Source organism: Gadus morhua, chromosome 20 (assembly GCF_902167405.1).
Source record: "Gadus morhua chromosome 20, gadMor3.0, whole genome shotgun sequence".
In the NCBI taxonomy this organism is placed as follows: domain Eukaryota; kingdom Metazoa; phylum Chordata; class Actinopteri; order Gadiformes; family Gadidae; genus Gadus; species Gadus morhua.
Genome location: NC_044067.1, coordinates 14163486 through 14186648, shown reverse-complemented (window position 1 = coordinate 14186648; position 23163 = coordinate 14163486). Strand labels below are relative to the sequence as shown.

The 23163-nt window shown below is 46.9% G+C and overlaps 1 protein-coding gene and 3 non-coding genes across 5 annotated transcripts in view; 1 reads left to right on the top strand and 3 right to left on the bottom strand.

Moving 5' to 3' along the window:
- Positions 1-922: 922 nt before the first annotated feature.
- On the bottom strand, positions 923-1113 carry LOC115533755 (U2 spliceosomal RNA). Its single transcript, XR_003974246.1, has one exon. It is a non-coding gene; the product is annotated as a U2 spliceosomal RNA (small nuclear RNA).
- A 1121-nt stretch (positions 1114-2234) lies between these two features.
- On the top strand, positions 2235-2306 carry trnae-uuc (transfer RNA glutamic acid (anticodon UUC)). Its single transcript has one exon. It is a non-coding gene; the product is annotated as a tRNA-Glu (tRNA).
- A 3127-nt stretch (positions 2307-5433) lies between these two features.
- LOC115533754 (U2 spliceosomal RNA) lies at positions 5434-5624 on the bottom strand. Its single transcript, XR_003974245.1, has one exon. It is a non-coding gene; the product is annotated as a U2 spliceosomal RNA (small nuclear RNA).
- A 3138-nt stretch (positions 5625-8762) lies between these two features.
- Positions 8763-23163, bottom strand: part of ankrd44 (ankyrin repeat domain 44) — a 23191-nt gene continuing 8790 nt past the window's right edge. Inside the window, exons 7-28 of one of the 2 annotated variants that reach the window (XM_030343238.1) lie at positions 22865-23007; positions 22320-22532; positions 21452-21530; positions 21126-21240; positions 20942-21024; positions 19140-19203; positions 18757-18825; positions 17877-18017; positions 17231-17296; positions 16516-16627; positions 15252-15323; positions 14305-14506; positions 14025-14112; positions 13695-13812; positions 13204-13426; positions 12586-12673; positions 12283-12366; positions 12039-12184; positions 11811-11893; positions 11360-11442; positions 10514-10605; positions 8763-10001 (exon numbers count right to left, since the gene is read on the bottom strand). In XM_030343238.1, the coding sequence (XP_030199098.1) occupies positions 9712-10001; positions 10514-10605; positions 11360-11442; positions 11811-11893; positions 12039-12184; positions 12283-12366; positions 12586-12673; positions 13204-13426; positions 13695-13812; positions 14025-14112; positions 14305-14506; positions 15252-15323; positions 16516-16627; positions 17231-17296; positions 17877-18017; positions 18757-18825; positions 19140-19203; positions 20942-21024; positions 21126-21240; positions 21452-21530; positions 22320-22532; positions 22865-23007 (2654 nt within the window). In that variant the 3' untranslated portion in view covers positions 8763-9711. The remainder of the gene's footprint in view (positions 10002-10513; positions 10606-11359; positions 11443-11810; positions 11894-12038; positions 12185-12282; positions 12367-12585; positions 12674-13203; positions 13427-13694; positions 13813-14024; positions 14113-14304; positions 14507-15251; positions 15324-16515; positions 16628-17230; positions 17297-17876; positions 18018-18756; positions 18826-19139; positions 19204-20941; positions 21025-21125; positions 21241-21451; positions 21531-22319; positions 22533-22864; positions 23008-23163) is intronic. The other variant, XM_030343239.1, reaches the window with a different exon arrangement.

Genomic DNA, 23163 nt, shown 5'->3' with positions numbered 1-23163 from the left:
TAAAAGCAATAAAACAGTGAGCAAACAAAGTAATACAGGCAACAATAAAATAATAAAATCCACTTACCTTATCGTTTAAACGAACTGGACAATGGTCTTCTTGGTAAAGGGTATCAGCAACTGGTAATTGACCCCAACTTACCAAAAAGATGGTGCAATATCCTCCTAACCTGCTATATAATTGCCACAAAATAGGCAATATATAAACAGACAACAGAGGGGATCACTGTCTTAGCCAAAAGGCCGAGAAGCGAAAATATATTATTTATTTTTTACGACTACAAATGTACTGTTACACATTTGTGACTTTAGAGTACACATGCAAAATAAATATATACGACTTCAAATTTACTGTGACTTTAGTGTACGCATTCAAATTCTGCAGTTACAGGTGCTAAAGACTTTTGCTACAATAATACCTTCATATTTTACCGCGCCATTCTAGGGCCAGTTAGTGGCCTTCTTGGCTTTCCATAGAATCCACTCACGGTTGGCCAGCATCAAATAAAGATTTTGGGGAGAAAAAAAGATCGTCCTGGCGGCCTTAAACTGACTCAACAGCGCCACCTGCTGGTGTGTAGTGTGATACACAAATAGATTTTGTTTACAAAGTAATTCTCAGCAGAGAACAATTCCAGGGATCTTCAACCTTGCAGACAGGTAGAAAATAAACAATTAATTGAACACCGGCTTATAATAAACAAATGAGGTTTGAATTTACAGCTAAGTATAGGATTTGATTTCAAAATGCGTTATAATTCTCTGGACATTGACATTTGTCAAATCCAAGTTATAATAGTGTAAAACGAATTTTGGGCTTAAATATGACCGCATAGCTACATACAATCCTTGAGAAACACATACAAAATATATGTTACAATACATACACTATAAAAAAGCTCAATTTTTAATTGACAGCGTTAGGGGGTGCACCGTTCCTGGAGGTACTGCAATACCAGGTCGATGCGTGGAGTGGACGGAGCAAGCCCCTTTTCCATCTCCCAGTTCCAAAAATCAATTTAATATATGGTCCCCGGGTAGGGGACGTATCAGATATTAAACTGATAAGAACAGATACTACACTTGATCTTAGCCAAAAGGCCGAGAAGCGATGCTGAGTACTGTTAGTGCTACGGAACACTTCTCCAGGTATGTCACTCTCACGGACGGTTTACAAATTAAATAACAGAACAAACTAATAAAATATACACCACTGATTGTCAACCACATATAGCCTGTTACCTTCCTTATATTTAGCCCGGAAATAACTATTTTATATCGACACTTGATTAAATTCATTGCACACGTGGCAGTTACCGATGACGTAGGCTGACATGCGCCAACCAGAATGCTAGAGCAGTAAAATGAGTTTGTTGTGATGAAATAACATTATATACTCCTGACTGACGTACATCTCAACAGCAGACACATTTTTACGATTCAATTGTGTTCGTTTGGTACAGGTGATGAACCAAAGTAACCTTTATCAATGAAAGATAATTGCACACGTTAGGAAGCTACCACTCCTCCTCCATCTAGTGGACAGTTTAGGTCATCAACTTCAACAAAGCCGAGCTGTGTGTGAACCCTATATTCATTGTGTGAACTGCAAACACTGGCGAAAACGAAATCAATGCGTTTCTACAGTTGCCTTGATACCATTTTTATACCGTTTTTTATCAATCTCAAAACATGGCAACTAGTACGGTCTCGCCTGACACGTTGTTTCCAAGTCACAGAGAAATAGGTCAACGTGTCTCCTTGGTGGACATTTACACCGATTTTCCTAATATGTTTGCAAGAGTAATATACCTACAATTGATTGGTCTGCGGCGCAAGTGACAAGCTAGGATGTGATCTCTTCAGTCATTGTATGATTGCATTTTTACGTAGAAAAAATATATACAATGTGATGTGACACACCAACATGTGTAGACCAATTTTCTTTGCAAATCCCCCATGCAGACAGATGCAACCTACTTTGCATTTTACTGACTGCCGCTTGTTAGAGTGGCGAAGTCACGCCCTTTCCGGTAGAGCCCATGGGACCTATGAGATCGAATAATATGAATGGGTTTCAATGAAGAGAAAATAATTATCTTCTGGTCCCAATCTTTATATGGCCCAGATTACACATATGTTGTTCGTGGATTTAAATGATAATTTTTCCTGTCAAGAGTATGACCGTTTATCGTGCAATTGTTGAGTTAAAGGCTGTAGGGCAAACACATTATTCCCATATGGTCTAGCGGTTAGGATTCCTGGTTTTCACCCAGGCGGCCCGGGTTCGACTCCCGGTATGGGAACGTCTCTTTTAGGGCATTCGTGGCATACTGGTTCCAAATCCCGAGTCTCCACGGTGCCCTTGAACAAGTCAACTGAAACGCCCACCTGCTCCCCGGGCGCTGCACCGCGGCATCCCACTGCTCCGTGATTGTGTGCCCCATGTGTGTGGACCTCTGTGTGTGTATGTGTTCACCGGCTGCCCAGATGGGTCGAAAGCAGAGAAGAATTCCCCCCTTAAAAGGGATAAATAAAGGATTACTTAACCTAACAATGAGAAAGACTACACGTCTCGTAGGCTATGTGATGTCATGCTCCCTGCGACTGGCGTGGACAAGACCGACAATCCCCCATCGGCATAACTGAAACTCTCCACATGCCCCGACTTATAATGGTTTGCACCTCTTTCAATGCTTTTATAATTCCCTTGGAAAAAAGCGGTGAAGTGGACCAGAGAGATCGCCATATCTGTACCGGAGTTCCAAGTGCGGGTGGTGACGTATATAATTCCCGTCGACAACAGCGAAGAGATGTAGTTCACAAAGTGGCCTCATTTTCCGTGCATGAAAAATTATCATTTAAATCCACAAATAACATATGTGTAATCCAGGGCATATAAAGACTGGGACCAGAAATAATTACTTTCTCTCAATTGAAACCCATTCATATTTTTCGATGTCAAGTCAATCCGTGCGCAAATGCCTTCCGATCCACGCGCAGCTTTCAGTGTTCCGTTCCGTACTTGTAGAATTGTTTTGTGTAGGCTACTATAAGGATTTTTTTTTGTGCTTTGTGTAAAACATACTGTAGCCTATTTGTTTCTGAAGCAAAATGCATTAGTTTGTGAATGATGTTTTGTATTTGCAAGCGACACTGAGCGTGTGTGTGAATCATTGTGCGTGAGTAAAACACGTTTTGTGTGCGTGTGTGCGTTTCGAACAGACCCCATGATACTGCGCGGAATTTTCCTCAAATGAGGGCTGGCTTAAACGTTTAAGCCCGCCCACATTTAGCTCCTCCTCAATCTGCGAGCTGCAGTCAGGGGCACTTGAAAATTAGTGGCTAAAGTCACGTGACAAACAAATGTCCTGTGATTCACACTACACAACAACAGGTGGAGCTGTTCCTGCCAAACCGCACGGATTCCGTACGGTTTCCGTGCGGTTTAGCACTTTTACTATGCACTACAATATATATTTTTTTTATACCACTGTAAACACAAAATAGGGTCTACGAGTACGCAAATCTGTGTTACAGGTGCACAAATCCTTTTGCTACAATTATTGCAGCGCAGTTGGTACAAAACACCTTCGCACACCTTTGTTTCATAATCTGAGAACATGCCCGAAAAGATGTGCATTCGTAAACCCAAATTTGAACTAATGCATCAGAAGTTGCACATCTGTGAAAAATGTCCTCACAAATAAAATGATAAAGAACGCTATGTTAATTCAGCATTTTAATGAGTGAACACAAATCCATTTTACAACTGCTCGAATCTGCTCCTGCAAGTCTCAGCTGTGGGGTTTTTTTCAGGTTGTTTTGCACCCGGTCTAGGTGGTAAATGTGTAGCAAAAGTATTTGTATCCGTAGATGCCAGAGCGTCCGTGGGCGGGACAAAATAGTCCCTCTGCGGCGCGGGATACGTTTCTTTCTGGAGAAGTGGAGAGGGCGTCCTACTGAACAGAGGTGGGTATCCTACATTATGTTAAATGAAATGACTTAGTTCAAGTGAATTCCCCCCAAAGTATTTCATTAACATGCCGCAAATGTCCTTCAATGTATTTTAATGGTCGCCATAACATAAGTTCAGAAATGTTAATGCAAAACTTTGGGGGGAATTCACTTTAACTAAGTCATTTCATTTAACATAATGTAGGATACCCACCTCCGTTCAGTAGGACGCCCTCTTCACTTCTCCATAAAGAAACGTATCCCGCGCTGAGTATGCTGTGATCTTTATAGCTCCATGGCTGGCACGCAGTGGGTCCCAGTGTAATTTGAGAAATGCATCCCTGCCGGCAATTTTCATTGGATTAGGAAATTATGGGCGGGACTATTTTGTCCCGCTCACGGACGATCTGGCATCTACGGATACGAATACTTTTGCTACACATTTACCACCTAGACGTGGTGCAAAACAACCTGCAAAAAAACCCACAGCTGAGACTTGCAAGAGCAGATTCGAGCAGTTGTAAAATGGATTTGTGCTCGCTCATTAAACTGCTGAATTAAAATAGCGTTCTTTATCATTTTATTTGTGAGGAAATTTTTCACAGATGTGCAACTTCTGATGCATTAGTTCAAATTTGGGTTTACGAATGCACATCTTTTCGGGCATGTTCTCAGATTATGAAACACGGGTGTGCGAATGTGTTTTGCACCAACTGCGCTGCAATAATTGTAGCAAAAGGATTTGTGCACCTGTAACACAGATTTGCGTACTCGTAGACCCTATTTTGTGTTTACAATGGTATAAAAAATATATTATTTATTTTTTACGACTACAAATGTACTGTTACACATTTGTGACTTTAGAGTACACATGCAAAATAAATATATACGACTTCAAATTGACTGTGACTTTAGTGTACGCATCCAAATTCTGCAGTTACGGGTGCTAAAGACTTTTGCTACAATAATACCTTCATATTTTACCGCGCCATTCTAGGGCCAGTTAGTGGCCTTCTTGGCTTTCCATAGAATCCACTCACGGTTGGCCGGCATCAAATAAAGATTTTGGGGAGAAAAAAAGATCGTCCTGGCGGCCTTAAACTGACTCAACAGCGCCACCTGCTGGTGTGTAGTGTGATACACAAATAGATTTTGTTTACAAAGTAATTCTCAGCAGAGAACAATTCCAGGGATCTTCAACCTTGCAGACAGGTAGTAAATAAACAATTAATTGAACACCGGCGTATAATAAACAAATGAGGTTTGAATTTACAGCTAATTTGGATAAGTATACGATTTGATTTCAAAATGCGTTATAATTCTCTGGACATTGACATTTGTCAAATCCAAGTTATAATAGTGTAAAACGAATTTTGGGCTTAAATATGACCGCATAGCTACATAGAATACTTGAGAAACACATACAGAATATATGTTACATACACTAAAAAATCTCAAATTTTAATTGACAGCATTAGGGGGTGCACCGTTCCTGGAGGTACTGCAATACCAGGTCGATGCGTGGAGTGGACGGAGCAAGCCCCTTTTCCATCTCCCAGTTCCAAAAATCAATTTAATATATGGTCCCCGGGTAGGGGACGTATCAGATATTAAACTGATAAGAACAGATACTACACTTGATCTTAGCCAAAAGGCCGAGAAGCGATGCTGAATACTGTCAGTGCTACGGACCACTTCTCCAGGTATGTCACTCTCACAGACGGTTTACAAATTAAATAACACAACAAACTAATAAATTATACACCACTCATTGTCAACCACATATAGCCCTGTTACACTACTTATATTTAGCCCAAAAGACACTAATAGACTCATGATTCAATCCATGACCTACTTGGCAGTAACTGATGACGTAGGCTGACATGCGCCAACCAGAACGCTAGAGAAGTAAAATGCATTTGTTGTGATGAAATAACACTATTTACTCCTGACTGACGTCAATCCCAACTAAGATTACGTGTGCGATTGTACCCGGTTACTTTGGTAAAGGTTTGATGAACCAAAATAACCTTTATCAGCGCAAGATAAATGTAAACGTTAGGGAGCTACCACTCTTACTCCATCTAGTGGACAGTCTAGGTCACGAACTTCAACAAAAAAACCTGTGTGTGACACCCTGGCCAAAAATATATCTCAAGATAGGGCAATAAATACTGCCTCGCCTGAAAAATTGTTTCCAAGTCACCAAAATGTATCTTTGAAGGAAATAGATTCGGGCGATCCTTAAGTTATATGTGTTAAACGTGTTAGACCCACAATTTATTGGGCTATAGCGCAAGTGACCAGCTAGCTTGTGAGCTCTTCAGTCTGCTATATGCTCGCAATTTTACGTTGGAAATATGTACGATGTGACAGCAAGATGTGACCTACTTTTTTTTATTATTATTCCCCCATGGAGGCATTAAGAGTATTACTTCTTAACATCCTTAAATACTTTGCATGTTGAAGAGGACTTGTCCAGTGTTGAGCAGTTGGATAGACAAGGGGTGGAAGGGAGAAGTAAGGTCCGTTTCTAACTATAAAAATCGGTTCCCCGAAGTCACCAATCAAATTAGTACTACTTACGTGAGAGATTTCATGTAAAATCAGTCATAAAAGGCGAACCGTACGGTGGGTGGGTTCTCGAGAGAAGGAAAGGTAGGAATACGTAGGCTAAATGGTGAGCAACAACAAAGACAGTAGTTTGCTTTCTTCAAAACTTCTAATTTAAAAACGCATGTCCGGCGTAGGGCTCCTAGATGGCCAGAAATGGCCCTGCTCCCCGGTGCGCATAGGTTAGCATTTGATGTTACTTTCACAATAGTAGCCAATGTAAGGTATGTTTGTAATGGCCTGTTGTGTTCAGTAATAATAGCCTTCCAAAATAAGTTAACCATGCATTCATTGGTTTGTAATAACTTTGAGGAAGAGACATCAATTGGACACAGACAGACCACTACAACATGAATGAATATTCTTTTGGTAACTATTAAATTATGCATATTTACAAACAAATTAGAATATATTAAAATATAACAGTTTACAGCCAGTGTACTTTTCTATGGATCCTTTAGTAAGATGTGTATAAGAGGAATGATTCCTCTATATATATATTGCACATTGTTTTCAGAAACACACTTTCGGTGGTAAGTTAAAACAAACCTCTCATTTTTTTTATTTTTGTACACTTCATATAAAACAAAGGGTAGCTGACAAACAGCATTCTCACTGCATCAGGAATCGCAATCCTGCATCAGCAATCTTACTGCAATAGGAACTTGTGTAGAGAAAACAAAGCAAAACATCAGACACACGCTCACACAAACACACCCACGACCACTCAAGACGGTGATTGTCGCGACCGGTGAAGCCCATCCTCTAGATGTGACGGACCATTCGGTTCTCAGTCCAACAGGGGCGGAGGGCCGGTGATCTTGTGTTGCGTGGTCCCTGTGGAGGCAGACTTAAGACCCCCCCCCTGCTGAGGGGAGGCAGGCTGAATTACACACTTCATCTCTCTCGCTTTCTGAATTTATATTGTGTGGAGGATTGGGGTCTGGGAATAAAGTCGTCCCATTTTCTTTCACCGATGGAGATCTGTGCACGACACAATATACAAAAGAAATAAAATAATAAACTAATTATTCTCTGCACACACACACACACACACACACACACACACACACACACACACACACATCAAAGCCTCGTAGATGTGCAGAGCGGTCCCGCGATGAGGGATGACCACCTCTTGCCCTTGACCCTTTGCAACTGAAAGTAACCTCTCGCGTAACTGAAAAAGCATCCCATTCAGAAAAAGACATCAGCATTCGGCCCAGGTGGACATTCTACAAAATAAGAACAGAGACACACAAGGCACTGGACAGGTGCAACACACTGGCACATAGCTGGTAGACCAAAGGTAAGACAGGGGAGGGAAAAGTGATGGGGGGGGGGGGTCCTGTGCTATATATTGACCAAGTAAGTGCTGGCAGTGTTTGTACCATTGGTGTATTCGTCAATAAATATTCAGCTGAACAATTGTTTTGGGGAATTGCTAAAATGGACCCAAAATAGCTTTTGTTTAAGAAGGAATTCTCAGCTAAAATTGTACATAAGAAAATGGAACAATGGCTGATGATGGCCACCTAAGATATACTGAAGCAGTGGGACGAGGAGGAAGTTCAGTGTGGGACAATCAACAATGCAGAATCAGATCGAGGTCCCAAGAGCTTTCTATATATATATATATATATATATATATATATATATATATATATATATATATATATATATATATATATATATATATATATTTAAAAAAAAAAAAAAAGTGTACAGAATAGGCTGTGCACATTAAGATAAACATCCCCCCGTTAACACTGCAAAAAATGACCCCGCAAACCCTTGTGTTTATCAATACATGGCATACCCTGGTTTCTGTTACAGAGCCAACAGCCCACATGTCCCAGTATGGACACTTGCTTTTAAAAAAGGACATAAAAACAACATAAGGACCAAAATCCTCACATCTGGGCCTAAAGCCGCCCAAAAACCTCTAAATATCATTTGTGCTTGTTTTGGGATAACATTTCCATTGACAGGTTTTCAAACTCTACGTACCTCTTTGTCAACTGCAAGGAGCCTCAAGCATTAATTAAATAATTCTGCATACAAGTCAAAGTTTTAAATCATCAACCTAACACCCGCCACACAGACACACACTTACAGACACACACACACACACACACACACACACACACAAAGGTGGAAGTTACACGTCTTTTTCGGTTTGCAGCTTGTTACAAAATGGCTTCTTTTTACTTTGCTTAATTTCTCTACGGACAGACGGGTGTCTGAGGCAGGTCTCGTGAGGACTGAAGTACCACGGTCAGTTTGGATTTCAGGCACCGTGGGAGAGAAGAACAAGAACAAGAGCAACCACACGAGCATGCAACACCACCTGCTCCACCCCCACCCCCACCTCAACCCATCACAGGAGGGGCTTCAAATCAAAATGAGCTCTGACGTAATCAAAAGGTTGTGATGTGAGCGTCCCGCGTCCGGCCGTAGACCATCCCCTCAGGGGCTTTAGCGCACCGACCCTGATGGATGTCAGCCGGTGGAGAACACGCATGGAGGCTGTTGTCTCTTACTCATCGGCTCCACTGAAAATGCTGCGTCGCGTCCCCGCCAGTGCCGCGTCAACTTGCCGTGAGTTATCTAATTTCCTTACACACGACATCATTCTTCGGTGAAACGGGGGAGTTTGCGCGAGCCTTTCGCCGTCGGGCGTTGAACCTAGTTATCTTTTCGTTTGGACGCAGCCAAACTACGGAGGACTTTGGGAGGGCCTTCCATTCATTATCACGCCAGCGTTTCCCATCCAAATGACGAGTCGACGGCGCGCTTGCCGGACGTGGCACCGACGGCTCCAGGGGGAGCCGCGACGGGCTGACCGCGTCCCTGTAGGGTGCGTGTGGAGCGCGGTCCTTCGAGTGCTGAACCGTTACGGGGGACGTGCAGCGCCTGGGACGGCCCTCGCTGTGCGGGGACTTGCATGTGGTACGCAGAGAGGAAACGCTGGCGGTGCGGCTGTGTCTAGAGTTAGGTGAACACTTTGAGGTAGGAGGGCCGAGAGTGCAGGCTGGTGTGCTCCGGGACACACAAGACGGGGGACGAGACGGGGAGGCGGTCGGGTGGCAGGGCGGGGTAAAGGGAGGGAGCGAAGCGGTCTTTTTGGGACAGGGGGTGTCAAAAGGTCTCGGAGTCTTCCGAGTCGTTCTCGGTGGTCCCCTCACTGGATGGCCCCGAGGGGTTCCTGGGGCTGCGGGGGGCCCGGGGGCCCGCGGTGACGGCGGCCCCAGAGGGGCCCCCCGCAGGGGCCTTGCCCGCGTGCTGGGGGGGCAGCTGCCTCAGGAGAGAGCCTGGGGAAGGAGCTCCGGAGCTGCAAGGGGAGCAGAAAGGCATCATGGTAGCCAGAATGAGAGCCAGACAGTCGGCAACCTCCCTGCTGGGAGCGCAAGCCAGAGCGGGGGTCAGACCTGGGGAGAGAGGCACAGACAGAGAGAGAGAGAGCGACAGACAGAAAGAGGGACAGACAGCAAAGGGGAGGGAGACAGACAGCAAAAGAGGGAGACAGACAGGGGTGGGGGGGAGAAAGATGCAGAAAGAATATAAGGAGGGGGGAGGGGGACAAACAGGGGATGAAGCAGCATTCTATTAATATGAAGCAGGCAAGCGCCATACAGAGGAGCATAAAACGACTGCAGATGCTAATGCTTACAACGCTGCTAATGCTATAGATGCATTCAAACAAAAAGACAAAAAGAAAAGCAGATGATAGGCTATACAGAATATGCAACTAGCACTGGAGCGCAGGTAAAACAGGCAACAAGACAGGGCCCGTGGCGCACACAGAACATCACAGCAGCTTTACGTTGCTCCACTCGCTTTCCACAATAAAAGTTCTTTCATCGTAATAGTCCGTCACCACAGAGTGACGACCGACCTTCACCGCGCGGCAGAATCTACCGACCGGGGTCACGTGACCTACCGTTCTCGTCCACCGTCTGGACGCTGGCGCCCCGTGTCAGCAGCTCCTGCACCGCCTGCTTCAGCCCGCTGCGGGCAGCCAGGTGCAGGGGTCTGTCAGAGAGACCACATGGAGGTTCACACACACACACACACACACACGTTAGGAGGAGCTCAACCTGATTGAACCTCAACACACACACACACACACACACACACACACACACACACACACACACACACACACACACACACACACACACACACACACACACGAGGAGGAGCTCCACTTGATGCTCAGCCTCCTCTCGTTGGCCTCCACCCCGACCAGATGTTCCCCTCTGGCTGTTAGTCATTCATCCACAGTGACTTCAGTGACTTCAGTGAATGTCGCTAAAGGCTACGATATGCTAATTGTTTCGGTTTGAGATGTGCCCTGAAACCCATTCTGTCATGTAGCTGGCTTCACGGCTGCAGGGACGTAGGTTAGGCTGACTCAGACAGCAGCACTGGTTGAGGGTGGGCAGGGTGTAGGGTGAGGGAGGAGAGTGGGATTGGAGGAGGGTTTTTTTTTATTAGACTGGAGATAGTTTGAAATTGCAAATCTTGCACATTGTGTGTTTACGAAGCGGGTACTGGTTCAGTATCTCACCAGAGTTCAAGGCAAACAGGATTACTTTAGGGCCTATTTGCTACTATTTAGGGCATATTTGCAATGTATTAACATATATTGACTCAGACTTGCAGTGACACAACCTGTTGGGACACCCAAGTGAATGACTGTAAATCCAAAGGCTCATTCTCAAATTGTGTTAAAAATATAGCCACATCCTTTTACTCTGCACAATAAAACATCTAAGACACTCACGTTTGCAGCGCTGCATTCGTGGCGTTGATGAGAGCTGCGTCGGCCAGTTTCTCCAGGATTAACAAGACACAGTCCTGCTTTCCCTGTACAGAGAGAGGGGCAGGTTCATGAAACAGTAACGGTAGCACATTGAATATTCCATTTTCCAATTGAAAAGAAAAAAAAGGTAGTTCAATTCCCTGAGGAACTATGACACTGGTGACCCATTTCAGATGGATAAAGGAATAAGCTATGAGCAACTGGCAAAAAAGTACCAGAGGGTGTTAGGGAAATCCTTTACCTAACCCTTACCCTTTCTTACGGCGATACAGCCTATTTTGTTATTTTCACTTAGCGTCGCTATGGGTAAAATCCATAGGACTGTGAGAATACAACCAGCAGGGGGAGCCGTTTCACCTCACTGTTGGAATTAATACAGGCTTGAGTGGATCCCCGCAGAGTGGAAACTTACGTTACTGCAGGCCAGGTGAAGGGCCGTGTTGCTGTCTTTATCCGTCAGACTCAGGTTGGCCTCAGTGCTGGTCAACAGCACCTCTGGAGATGAGCAAAATAAGTTAATCAGAGCCATGACAAGAATAAACTATACATACATGGCCACATCATCAAAAAGACAAACAAAGACACATTGGCTCTGGCGAGGTAATCGGCAGAGCAAACAATGCATCATTCCAGTCTTTACCAAGCACGCCGACTCTGCCCTTCTCCGCCGCCATCATCAGGGCCGTGCGGCCCGATTGGTCGACGGCATCGACTGGTGCATCATGGGAGAGGAGCAGCTGGACACAGTCCACGTGACCCGAGAAGGCCGCTGCATGGAGGGGGGTTCTGCCGGAGGGAGAGAGAGGGAGAAGGTAGAGGAAGGATGAGATAAATAGCAGCGCATCACCAGTACACTTCCTGGATCCTGTGTGGTGCTAGCGTACCTGTCCTTGGCGTCTTTACAGCTGGTGATGTCCGACCCCATGGCCTCCAGCAGCAGGGAGGCGCAGGGCTCGTGGTCGTTCACCCTGAGCACACAAAGTAACAATGATTCGGTGTGATCCGCCCCTGCTGCCGACTCGCAGCCTTCTGCTGGTTACCTCTGCTGAGCGCTGATAGGTCAGACTGTCGGACCGGTCCGATGGACCAGTCACGTCGGTCAGGGAGCCATACTGCTAATACGCTATTCAAACAGCAGCATGTGCGGCGTTAACATCTTTGAGATGTAAGGTAGAGGGACCACGTACACAGCGCAATGCAGAGGGGTGAAGGGGTTCCCGTCGATGCAGCGGCACCCTTTCTGCTCCAGCAGGACCTCCACGCAGCCCTCATGACCTGCACGGGGGACAGAGGAACCCGCGTTTTAAGGACAAAACAACATGGATGTCACAAGGGCAAATTAGAAGATGCTCACCGCTAGTCTATCATGCCCCTCTGAAGTGAAAGTGATAGACAATCGGATCTAAAAGTGTAGATAATATATCACAATACCGTGTCAAGAAAATGTCAAAAAGGATATCGTTAGACTCATGGCACAATATCCTTTGTCGTATTTTGGCCAAATTGGGATATCTTAACTAACTCGCTGCTGATTCACTGTGCCTCATTGGCTCTATCCTAAGCCAGAGCCAATATAGAATTTAAAAAAGCCATCATCTCTATCTGCCTCAGTCATCTATTTGACTTAGGTTACTGCTAAATACGCCGCTATTTGGACTGCTAAATACACCATGAACCTCAAAATACGACTAAGGCAATTGCTGAGCTCTGAGGCGAACGATATTAATGTACGTCTCAGAGTCAGTTAATAAAGCCTCCATGGCCTTGAGACGGCGGAGTGCTACAGGGGGGGGGGGGGGCCGTACCGTAGTAGCAGGCCCAGTGCAGGGGCGTGTAGCCCGACCGGTCCTGCAGCGGGGGCAGGGAGGGGGGGTCCGAGCACGCGATGCCCAGCAGCTCGCTCAGCCAGGAGGCGTGGCCCCGGGCCGCCGCCAGGTGGATGGCTGTGCGGCCGCGCGCGTCGCCTAGCAACACGGAGGCCTCCTGCTCCAGCAGACACTGGATGCACTCCTCCTGACCGCACAGCAGCTGAGGGGGGGGGGCAAGGGAGGGTAAAAGGAGAAGAGTTGGAATGGGAGCGGTGTGACAGGCCGCCACAAGCACTGCACCATAAGGCTCCGTTCTAATGATGGACTGCTCATGTTGCCGTTATCTTCTTATTGAGGGGTTTTGATTGACTGCTGACTAGACAGGCTTCACAGGAAGTGGCCCGACATACTGGGGGATTGACTTGAAGGAAATGGGATCAGGTTGATCGACTTTTTCCGACGCAACACATGCGCACACAAGTGTTTACCCCGAGGTGCAGGGCCGTGAGGCCATGGTTGTCGGCCATGTTGGCGTTGGCCTCTCTCTCCAGCAGCAGAGACACCGCGTCCACGTGACCCCCGGCCACGGCCAGCATCAGAGGACTCCTGGAGAGAGAGAGAGAGAGAGAGAGAGAGAGAGAGAGAGAGAGAGAGAGAGAGAGAGAGAGAGAGAGAGAGAGAGAGAGAGAGAGAGAGAGAGAGAGAGAGAGAGAGAGAGAGAGAGAGAGAGAGAGAGATTAGGAGTTGGCGGCTGAGGAGGGTTGAGCAGCATGAGGAGGAGGAGGAGGAGACAGTGTGGCAGGAGGAGGAAGACTCACTGGCCCTGGGAGTCAGCGGCGTCCACCAGGTCCGCACTGTCGGGGTCGTCCAGCAGGAGGCGCACGCACGTGGTGTGACCATTCATCACTACCAGAGAAAAAGAAACCCCGGAGGAAAGCTTGTGTGAGCAATATAGGAGTCGTGGGAGGATCATTAGAATGAAAACTTTGTAGAGGAAAAAAACAAACACAGAACGAAAGCAACAACGATTGGAAACCGGCGTACGAGAGAGCCTTACACTCGTCAATGTAAATATAAATCACAACAAGTGAGCCCTACCGGCCAGGTGGACGGCCGAACGGCCGTACTGGGTGTCCACGGCGTGCGGCGACGCCCCCTGGCTGAGCAGCGTGTGGACGCAGTCCGTGTGTCCCCGGAGCGAGGCCAGCGCCAGGGGCGTCCGGCCGGCCTCGTCGCCCTGGTCCACCTCCCGCGCCCCCTGCAGCAGGACCTCCAGCGCCTGGGCATGGCCGTGGTAGGCCTGGAAACAGGGGGGGGGGGACGATACACTTATAACCCCACCGGAGTAGACACTCACATACATAAATGAGCTATGGAGCATGACAGCTGAGAGCAGAAACGACAGAAAGACACAGGGAGGCACAGTCCTGTTTAAAACACTGATTAGCTCCTGTACTTCCTAGCAATCAGGATTTAACAGTTTCATCGGGATTATTGTCCCCAGCACCGGCATCAACATAATGGTCCGAAACAGAAATACATGGAGAATAGTGCTGCTAGGAAAGGGTTAAGTGTGATTGCATCGCTTCTGTCGGAAGGTTCAGAGCACAGCATGGATAGAGAGAGAGGAAGCATCATGGGCTGATGAAACAGGAGAAAGGAGGAAGCGGTGTGCGTGCGATAAAGAGGTACGTTAGGACCGGTTCCTATCACTGGCGGGATGACTTGAAATAGAGGAATTAAAGAAAGCGCGGATCGGCATGCTTATCTTGCTGGACTCAAACGATAAATTAGAAAAAACTCAAGGCTCCTGAGGTTGGTCACAGGCAGTTTTATTTTTAGTAGTTTGTTGCATATGACACACACATGCACGCACACACCCAGATGCACAGGCACGCATGCGAAGACACACACACAGATAAAACACAAACAAAACGTGTGTGTGTGTGTGTGTGTGTGTGTGTGTGTGTGTGTGTGTGTGTGTGTGTGTGTGTGTGTGTGTGTGTGTGTGTGTGTGTGTGTGTGTGTGTGTGTGTGTGACTCACAGCAAGGTGCAGAGGGCTCCTGGCACTGGGGGAATCTGGCTCTTCTTGGTGGCTCTCGCCCCTATCCAGCAACTTCAAAATAGGAGTACCAAAAAAAAAGAAACACAAACTTGAAAGCTTCACCACATATGTGACTAAATCCTCAATAAACATTTTAGATTGAATTCATATGGCAGGCCGAAGAATGTGTTAAGACCTAATCATCTGTTATGAATGTGCTATATTTTGGTTGTTTAACCATTTATATTATAAATGTTAAGTATTTCATTCTGTTTCCCTCAAAACCCATGGAAACGGACAACAACACCCTGCAATGTCATTTCCATGTGTTGAATAAATTGCCTGGAGATATCCCATAATGAATACATTTCCTGCCACATGGCCCTCAGTAGGCGCATAGAACATCATCACGTGGTGTTTGCTGTGTGTCAGTGCAACAAGGTGTGTGTGTTTGTGTATGCTCTCTTTGTGTATGCTCTGTCTGTGTGTTTGTGTGTGTGTGTGTGTGTATGCTCTGTCTCTCTGTGTGTGTGTGTGTGTGTGTGTGTGTGTGTGTGTGTGTGTGTGTGTGTGTGTGTGTGTGTGTGTGTGTGTGTGTGTGTGTGTGTGTGTGTGTGTGCGTGTGTGTGTGTGTGAGTAAATGTTTCCTTTAATTTTTTCAACAGTCTGAGCAAACACACAAACTACCTGAGAATGACGTGCAGCCCTGTGAGCAACATCTGACGTGGTGACAGAAAGAACAGCGAATGACGTTCATTGACTGTCTAACTAAACAAACCTGACCGCATCATAATATCGCCTGGACAGTGTTGGGCACATGGCTTTATCGATAGTTAATTCGTCATCTGTCCCTCACTGAATAGACTTCAGTTGGATGGTGAGGCTACGTTACAAAATAGTATCAAATAAACAGTTATTAGGTTATTTGATCTCCAGTTCAACCCACCTTACCTCTGAGAGGAAGAACAAATGGGGAAAAGGTCAGCGTATTTTTTTGGACGCTGCGGATATTTGCTGCGCAAGGAGACACTTGGTTTAGTGTGCGATTGCACATGCACACAGTTTAGAGGAAACAATGTGCGTGTTTTGTGTGGGTTTTGTGAGTGTGTTTGTGTGTGTGAAAACTGCGTGTGTGTATGCTTGGGTGCGTTTGTGTGCGTGTGTGTGGGCTTGTTTTGTTTGTGTGTTATCTGCGTGTGTGACTATGTGTTTGCACGCTTGCCTGTGCATGTGTGTGCATGTGTGTGTCATGTGTGTGACTGACCAGCTCCAGACAGTGTCTGTGTCCGTATGCAGCGGCATAGTGCACAGCGCTGTAGCCCTGCTTGTCTTTGAGGCTGGCTGTCGCTCCACTCTGCAACAGGAACTCTAAACATCTGCACACAACACCCCACAACACATGTGAGCACAACAAACAGTAGGCCGCACCACACAAAGACACACCAATATTAATACCACAAAGAGCAGGCAGCCCACACACACACACACACACACACTGAAAAACCTGCACAATACTCGCCACAAGAGTAAATAAAAACATAAAAGGTAGTTGTCTATTTAAGAAAGACCTTGTTTGGTTGCCAACATTTCTCCTACTGCCTACACTGCTCTGGACATACGCACATGACCCGAACAGCAAAAATGTATGAGCTTTTGCTGTTCTAGCTCACGCACATGCTACTCTCTATAGCTATCTCCATAGCAACCGTCCCCCAGACATGTTCTGTACTGAACCTTGTTACCCCAAAATTGTATTGAACGACTCCACACAGGTTAAGAGTGCGTGTTCTCCGACCATACTGTGGGGGGCAGTGTGGCGCGGGCACTGCACAGCCAGAACTAAAACCCCAGCCCGACTCTGAATTATAGAGCATCACGCAGGCTGGGGCAGCCATGGGAAATCAGCTCAACAGACAATGGACAGCAGAGTCTAATGAAGTGAGTCACGATGGTGGTATCTTAAAGGACACGAGACTCACTGCGCCGCCTCCTTCTCCCTCTCCGCCTGGACGCCATCGCTCTCCGGCTCCAGGTTCTGCCGTCGTCTGGAGAGGAGCGGGAGAAGCAGAGGGATGGAAGGTGAGACGGACAGAGGGAGGGAGGTTAGACAAGAGGCCAGGCAATGAAGCACATAAGTCAAATAGCGAGGACATACATATTCTAACTGGATGTCAGGTCTCTGAAGTCAGGGTAAATAGGTAGGCTTTTTTATTTATACCCCAGTTACCCTGCTAAGTCACGTGTCAAGTCAGAACATGTGGCCGAACAGTTTGATTTTATGTTTGACACAAAAAAATAGATAAAAGTCCCTCACTCTTTCCAGTGCAGTCTGAATGCTCCTTATTAGGTTTGTTTGTTGCCCATTTCTGGTGCAGTAACAGGACCAACTTGCGGATTTTCCACCAGCTTTGTATCATTACAATGTGGTTAGAATGGGCACTGTTTTAGAATTTTTACGTCAAATGAACGGGGGGGATCCGGCTGCAGACTGTGGAGATATGTAAACATCTTTAATTTGCGTATACTACCGACATTTTTGTGATATAAATTTGGTTGACAATCTGCAATGTATTCCTCTAAGCACGGTCAAAGCTGTGTGTGTGTGCGAGTGCTTCTCCCGCTCACCTCCTGTCCAGGTCGGACGCCGCGGCGTAGTGCAAGGCCGAGCGCCCCCATTGGTCGGTGGCGTTGATGCAGATCCCGCACGCCACCAGGGTCTCCAGGCACTGGTAGTGCCGGCTGGCTGCCGCGTAGTGGAGGGACGTTCTGGGAGAGGGAGAGGGGGGGAGAGAGAGAGAGAGGGGGAGGGGGGGGGGGGGAGGGAGAGGGAGAGGGAGAGGGAGAGAGAGAGAGATGGGATAGGGGGAGAGAGAGATATGGGATAGGGAGGGCAGAGCAGAATTCAGATTTCAAGCATATTTGCATACATGCTCAATGTCACGCGTAAGCACGACACACACACACACACACACACACACACACACACACACACACACACACACACACACACACACACACACACACACACACACACACACACACACACACACACACACACACACACACACACGCCATCTGGTATAGTCTAATACACTTTATTTTCATAGAAGATGCATACATATGCTTCTTATGCATAAACATTATTTTTTTGCATGCAGACCTCCAATAGCATGTTTGCATTCCAATAAAGTGACACCAGACTGTTATTTTCAATACCAACAACTTTGTTGAGATACAGTAACCTTTTTGGTTACTGTATCTCAATGAAGAATAAAATATAACAATTTAAAACAGACAATTAAGAAGAAAAACATTGGAGCCCAAAAAACCCAAAGTCAAGTAGTCAGATATGATGGTCTATGCATCGTAACCATCGTATTTTCTGTGTTTCGTGACACAATTAAAATAAAATGATTGAGGAAGCCATTTCTTCTGTTTAATGACGGTAACCAGTAAAAGACATACATCTATGGGGATTCAAACCCATGACAGAAGGAGCACCGACCTGCCACACTTGTCCCTGCGGTTGTGGTCCCCCCCGCTGCTCAGCACCAGCTTCACACACTCCACATTACTGCACGGGGGAACACGCACAGAGAGAAGGTCAGAGAGGACTCACACACAGCTGACATGATTCACACATCCTACCCAGAGAGGTAGTCAAACAGGAGCAGCTCCCTCCCAGCCTGACATTGATGCACTCTTTGTAATTCATTCTTTAACAGGATGCTAATACACTAGCATGGGAGTCTGTGTGTGTGTGTGTGTGTGTGTGTGTGTGTGTGTGTGTGTGTGTGTGTGTGTGTGTGTGTGTGTGTGTGTGTGTGTGTGTGTGTGTGTGTGTGTGTGTGTGTGTGTGTGTGTGTGTGTGTGTGTGTGTGTACACACCCTCCCGCGGCGGCGGCGTGCAGGCAGGTCCTCCCGAGGCTGTCGGGGGTGTCTATCTCGAAGCCTGCAGACAAGAATGAGGCGATCAACATCACCCTGGCCCTGACCTCCGACCTGCAGAGGGCAGCACTACGAAACCCCTCCCCCCATCGACCCACCCCAAAAGAACATACACACTACCGACACGAAAATAAAACAGAGGAAGAAGAAAAGCAGGGTTGACACTATACAGTCACAGAGAATAAAGAGACACGCACACACACAGCTGGTGAGTGAGTGAAAGAGAGTGAAAGAGACGAAAAGGGGGAGAGTGAGAAGGGGGAGAGAGGAGGAAAGAGAGAAGGGGGAGAGAGGGAAGGGGGGGGAAAGAAAAAGAGATAGAGGGGGTGAGAGAAAGAAGGGGGGGATGGAGAGGGAGAGAGAAGGGATTAGAGAGCGATTAATGAGCGAGGGGGCGAGCAGGCGAGAGAGCGAGAGAGAGAGAGAGCAAGAGAGAGAGGATGGTAGAAAGACAAGTGATAGCATGGTTGGGGGGGGTTAACACAACATGACCATGTTAGGGGAGAGCTTGCACAGGAGAGCAGTGTGTACTACCCATCAGGGGAGCTCAGAGTCCCAGACAGAGAGAGAGAGCACAAGCCCTGAGCAACGGGTATTGACACACGATAACCCGACAACAAGATACAGAGAACCAGTGGCTGAGGGACAGGTAGATACCGCGTTGACGGAGTTGAGCGGGAGGCGGTGAGAGGCGTACAGACGGCTGCAACGTTCAAAGCACTAGGAAACTTCGTCACGTCGTTGTTTATTTCAGCAAGGGGAGAGGTCTGCACATCGTCCTGTGGATCAATACATGTGACCGGCTCCCATTCCTGACCGCTCTAAGATCATTTATACATGTTTCACTTGGGCCACCAGTGCCACCTGTAGAATAATTGAAGGAGATCCTCGCACTCAGAAGCTTAAATAGCACTTCTATTGGTCTTGATTGAGGGAGATTTCTCTGATTCTTCCATCCATGTATATCACACTCCCGACACACCTGCACTACTAGCTTGGATGTGCGCATTTCTACAATTCAAGCCACCTCCTGTATCAAACAACAGGCAGGGATCAGTGAAACCTCTTTGGATGAAAGTGCCCCCCCAATGGCATAAACATCGGATTTCCTTGTCAAATTGGGAATTGGGATGAAGAGGACAGGATTGCGTGTGGGGAGGACACGGAGCACATAAGTGATAAGTAACCCCCCCCCCCCCCCCCCACCTCACTGGGGCTTTGTACTGCTCTGGAGGAGTGTGACTCCAATCTGGCCCGGGCTGAATGCCTGCGCTTGTGCAGGAATCAACCGCAGAGAGGAGACCAAACCACGAGGGGTCCAGTTTCCATGCTCTGCAGCGAGGAAATTACTCTCATATTTGCCAGAGAGCCCTCGTTGAAACTCAGTATCCTGTACGTCTCACACATTCGTCCTACAATAATCACACGACCATCGGTTGGACACCGACGCAAGATTCCTGACCGTTCCCATTATTATGAAACACATTATGTTACGTTTTTTGCGTTATGATTTTTTTTTGCATTTTTTTTGCTTCTCTCATGGAGAGTTAGACAGGGGGAGAGAGAGAGGGGAGGACCTACAGCAAAGAACCACGGGCAGGAATCAAACCCGGGTCGTTGCGTTGAGGACTGAGCCCTGCGTTATGCTTCTTTAACGAAGAAAAAAAGTTCAACGTTTGTGGAATACTTCCTGTCAGGGTCCACGGGGCAAGGGTTCATGGGTAATGTAGTTTCTTTGGTACCTGAGGACAGCAGCTTCCGACAGCAGTCCGAGTGGGCGTTCAGGGCCGCCATGTGGAGGGGGAACATTCCATGGACCCCCCGCCTGCACACATATCGGACGGAGAGGAAAGGACATCAATGAGAGAGCGTTGGAGGGACAGGATTTTAAAATGCGTGTTTGGAGGAGGGAAACCCATCGCCCACCGCGTGCAGTCGGCTCCGCTGGTGATCAGCGTGTTGATGAGCAGCTCATGACCGTAGCGGGCGGCGATGTGCAGAGGGGTGTTGCCGTCCTTGTCCACGCAGTCGATTTCCCCGCCTGGAGTGGAAGAAACCCCAGGGAGGTTAGAGGCCCGGAAAGACTCACAACAATTAAGAACATTGCAACCAGGACAGCCTCCAAAAAGTATCTATATATATATCTATAGATATTTTTTTTTTTTGTCATTATTAGATTGGTATTGTACTTAATGTATAATCTGAATTGTATTTTTAATAGCTTCTTTATTTTATTGAATGTCACAAGTCACCATTCTGGATGAGGGTCTGGGAGCGTGTGAAGCGCCCGTGCACGGCCGTCATGTGCAGAGGGCTCTTCCCATCCCGACTCTGTCACAGGAAACAAAAGAGGGAACGTTCCGACTTAAAGGGATGACATTGATGCGTCACACACATGGATGACGTCGACACAAAGCAGCCACAACATGACTCAAAAGGAAGAAACTCGTGGCCTAAATTTAGGAGCTCTTAACATTCCACCATGTTTCCAGCCGCCACTTCCCCTCTTGAATCAATACAAAGTCTCAAAGTGTGCAGATGCATTAGAGCATTAAAAAAGGGGCACAACAATAGTGCAGGGTATGTAAGGCCTATCAATACTGTCCATATGGAAAGCATTGTTAAGGAACACTGCTTCAAATTAGATATTTTGTATTGAAATATATTATTATACACTCTAACCATTTACATTATTTAGTCAACAGCTAGCGTTTTACCTTTACGCCGGCATGCATTGAGGTAAGCAAACATATGTAAAATGGAAAAATCCGATCCTGTAACTTATCTACAATAACTATCATTAGATTCATTAATCATTTGATGACAAACAACAAAGCGTGTCATTGATGGGTATTGAGACAGTTGAAATTGAAACAGTAGCACGCACGCACGCACGCACGCACGCACGCACGCACGCACACACAAACACAAGGACCCCTGACAGAAACTCTGAGGAAGAAGGGATCCCTATTACTTGATAATTAAGGGAAAATTTAATTTAATTTTGGAGGAGTGAGGGGTACAGGTCTGCTATAAAATGTGTCCTTCCGGTGAGGCCTTTTGAGCCTGTCACTGTGATTAAGAGCTGAACCAGTAACACTCGATCCACGAGCTCAGTACCTGGACATTGACGTCGGCCCCGTTGTTGACCAGGAACTCCAGGCAGAGGGCGCCGTGCGTGGAGGCGGCAGCGAAGTGCAGCGGCGTGAAGCCCTTGTTGTTGGACTGGCCCACGTTGGCGCCGTAGTCGATGAGCTCGCTGACGACGGCGTCCTGTCCGTTGAAGCACGCCACGTGCAGCGCCGTGTTCCCGAACGCGTTGGACTCGTCTATCTGCGGGCGACGTTCGTTTTAGACGGCAAACAAAAAATAGGCATTGTGCAAAATAAACCCAGAATGTTTTCTGAGATGCCTTTTGGCGAGATGGTTTGCATGGATATCATAGAAGTAAAACAAAAATGTTTTTCTTTTTAATTGTTTTTCTTATTTGGAAAGTTGAGGACGGATAACCGGCTGAAACAACTGTACCAAAACGAGTAACAATGTGTGTGTGTGTGTGTGTGTGTGTGTGTGTGTGTGTGTGTGTGTGTGTGTGTGTGTGTGTGTGTGTGTGTGTGTGTGTGTGTGTGTGTGTGTGTGTGTGTGTGTGTGTGTGTGTGCGCTACCTCTACGGCGAGGTTGAGCAGGTGTCGGACCACAGCGATCTGGCCGCTGGAGGCAGCTGTGTGCAGAGGGGTGTAGCCCCGCTTGTCCTTGCAGCCCACCTCGGCCCCCTGACTCACCAGCAGACACACCACGTCAAGGTGGCCTGATGAAGTCCCACACACACACGTATTTAACGTAATAACCTAACTGGAGACAGCATGACAACCAACAACCAACAGGCCCTGAAGATAATGCCACGGCATTAGGGCTGGCTGTTTCTGCAGAACGTCTGTGAACTGACGAACAGTATGCCCTGCTT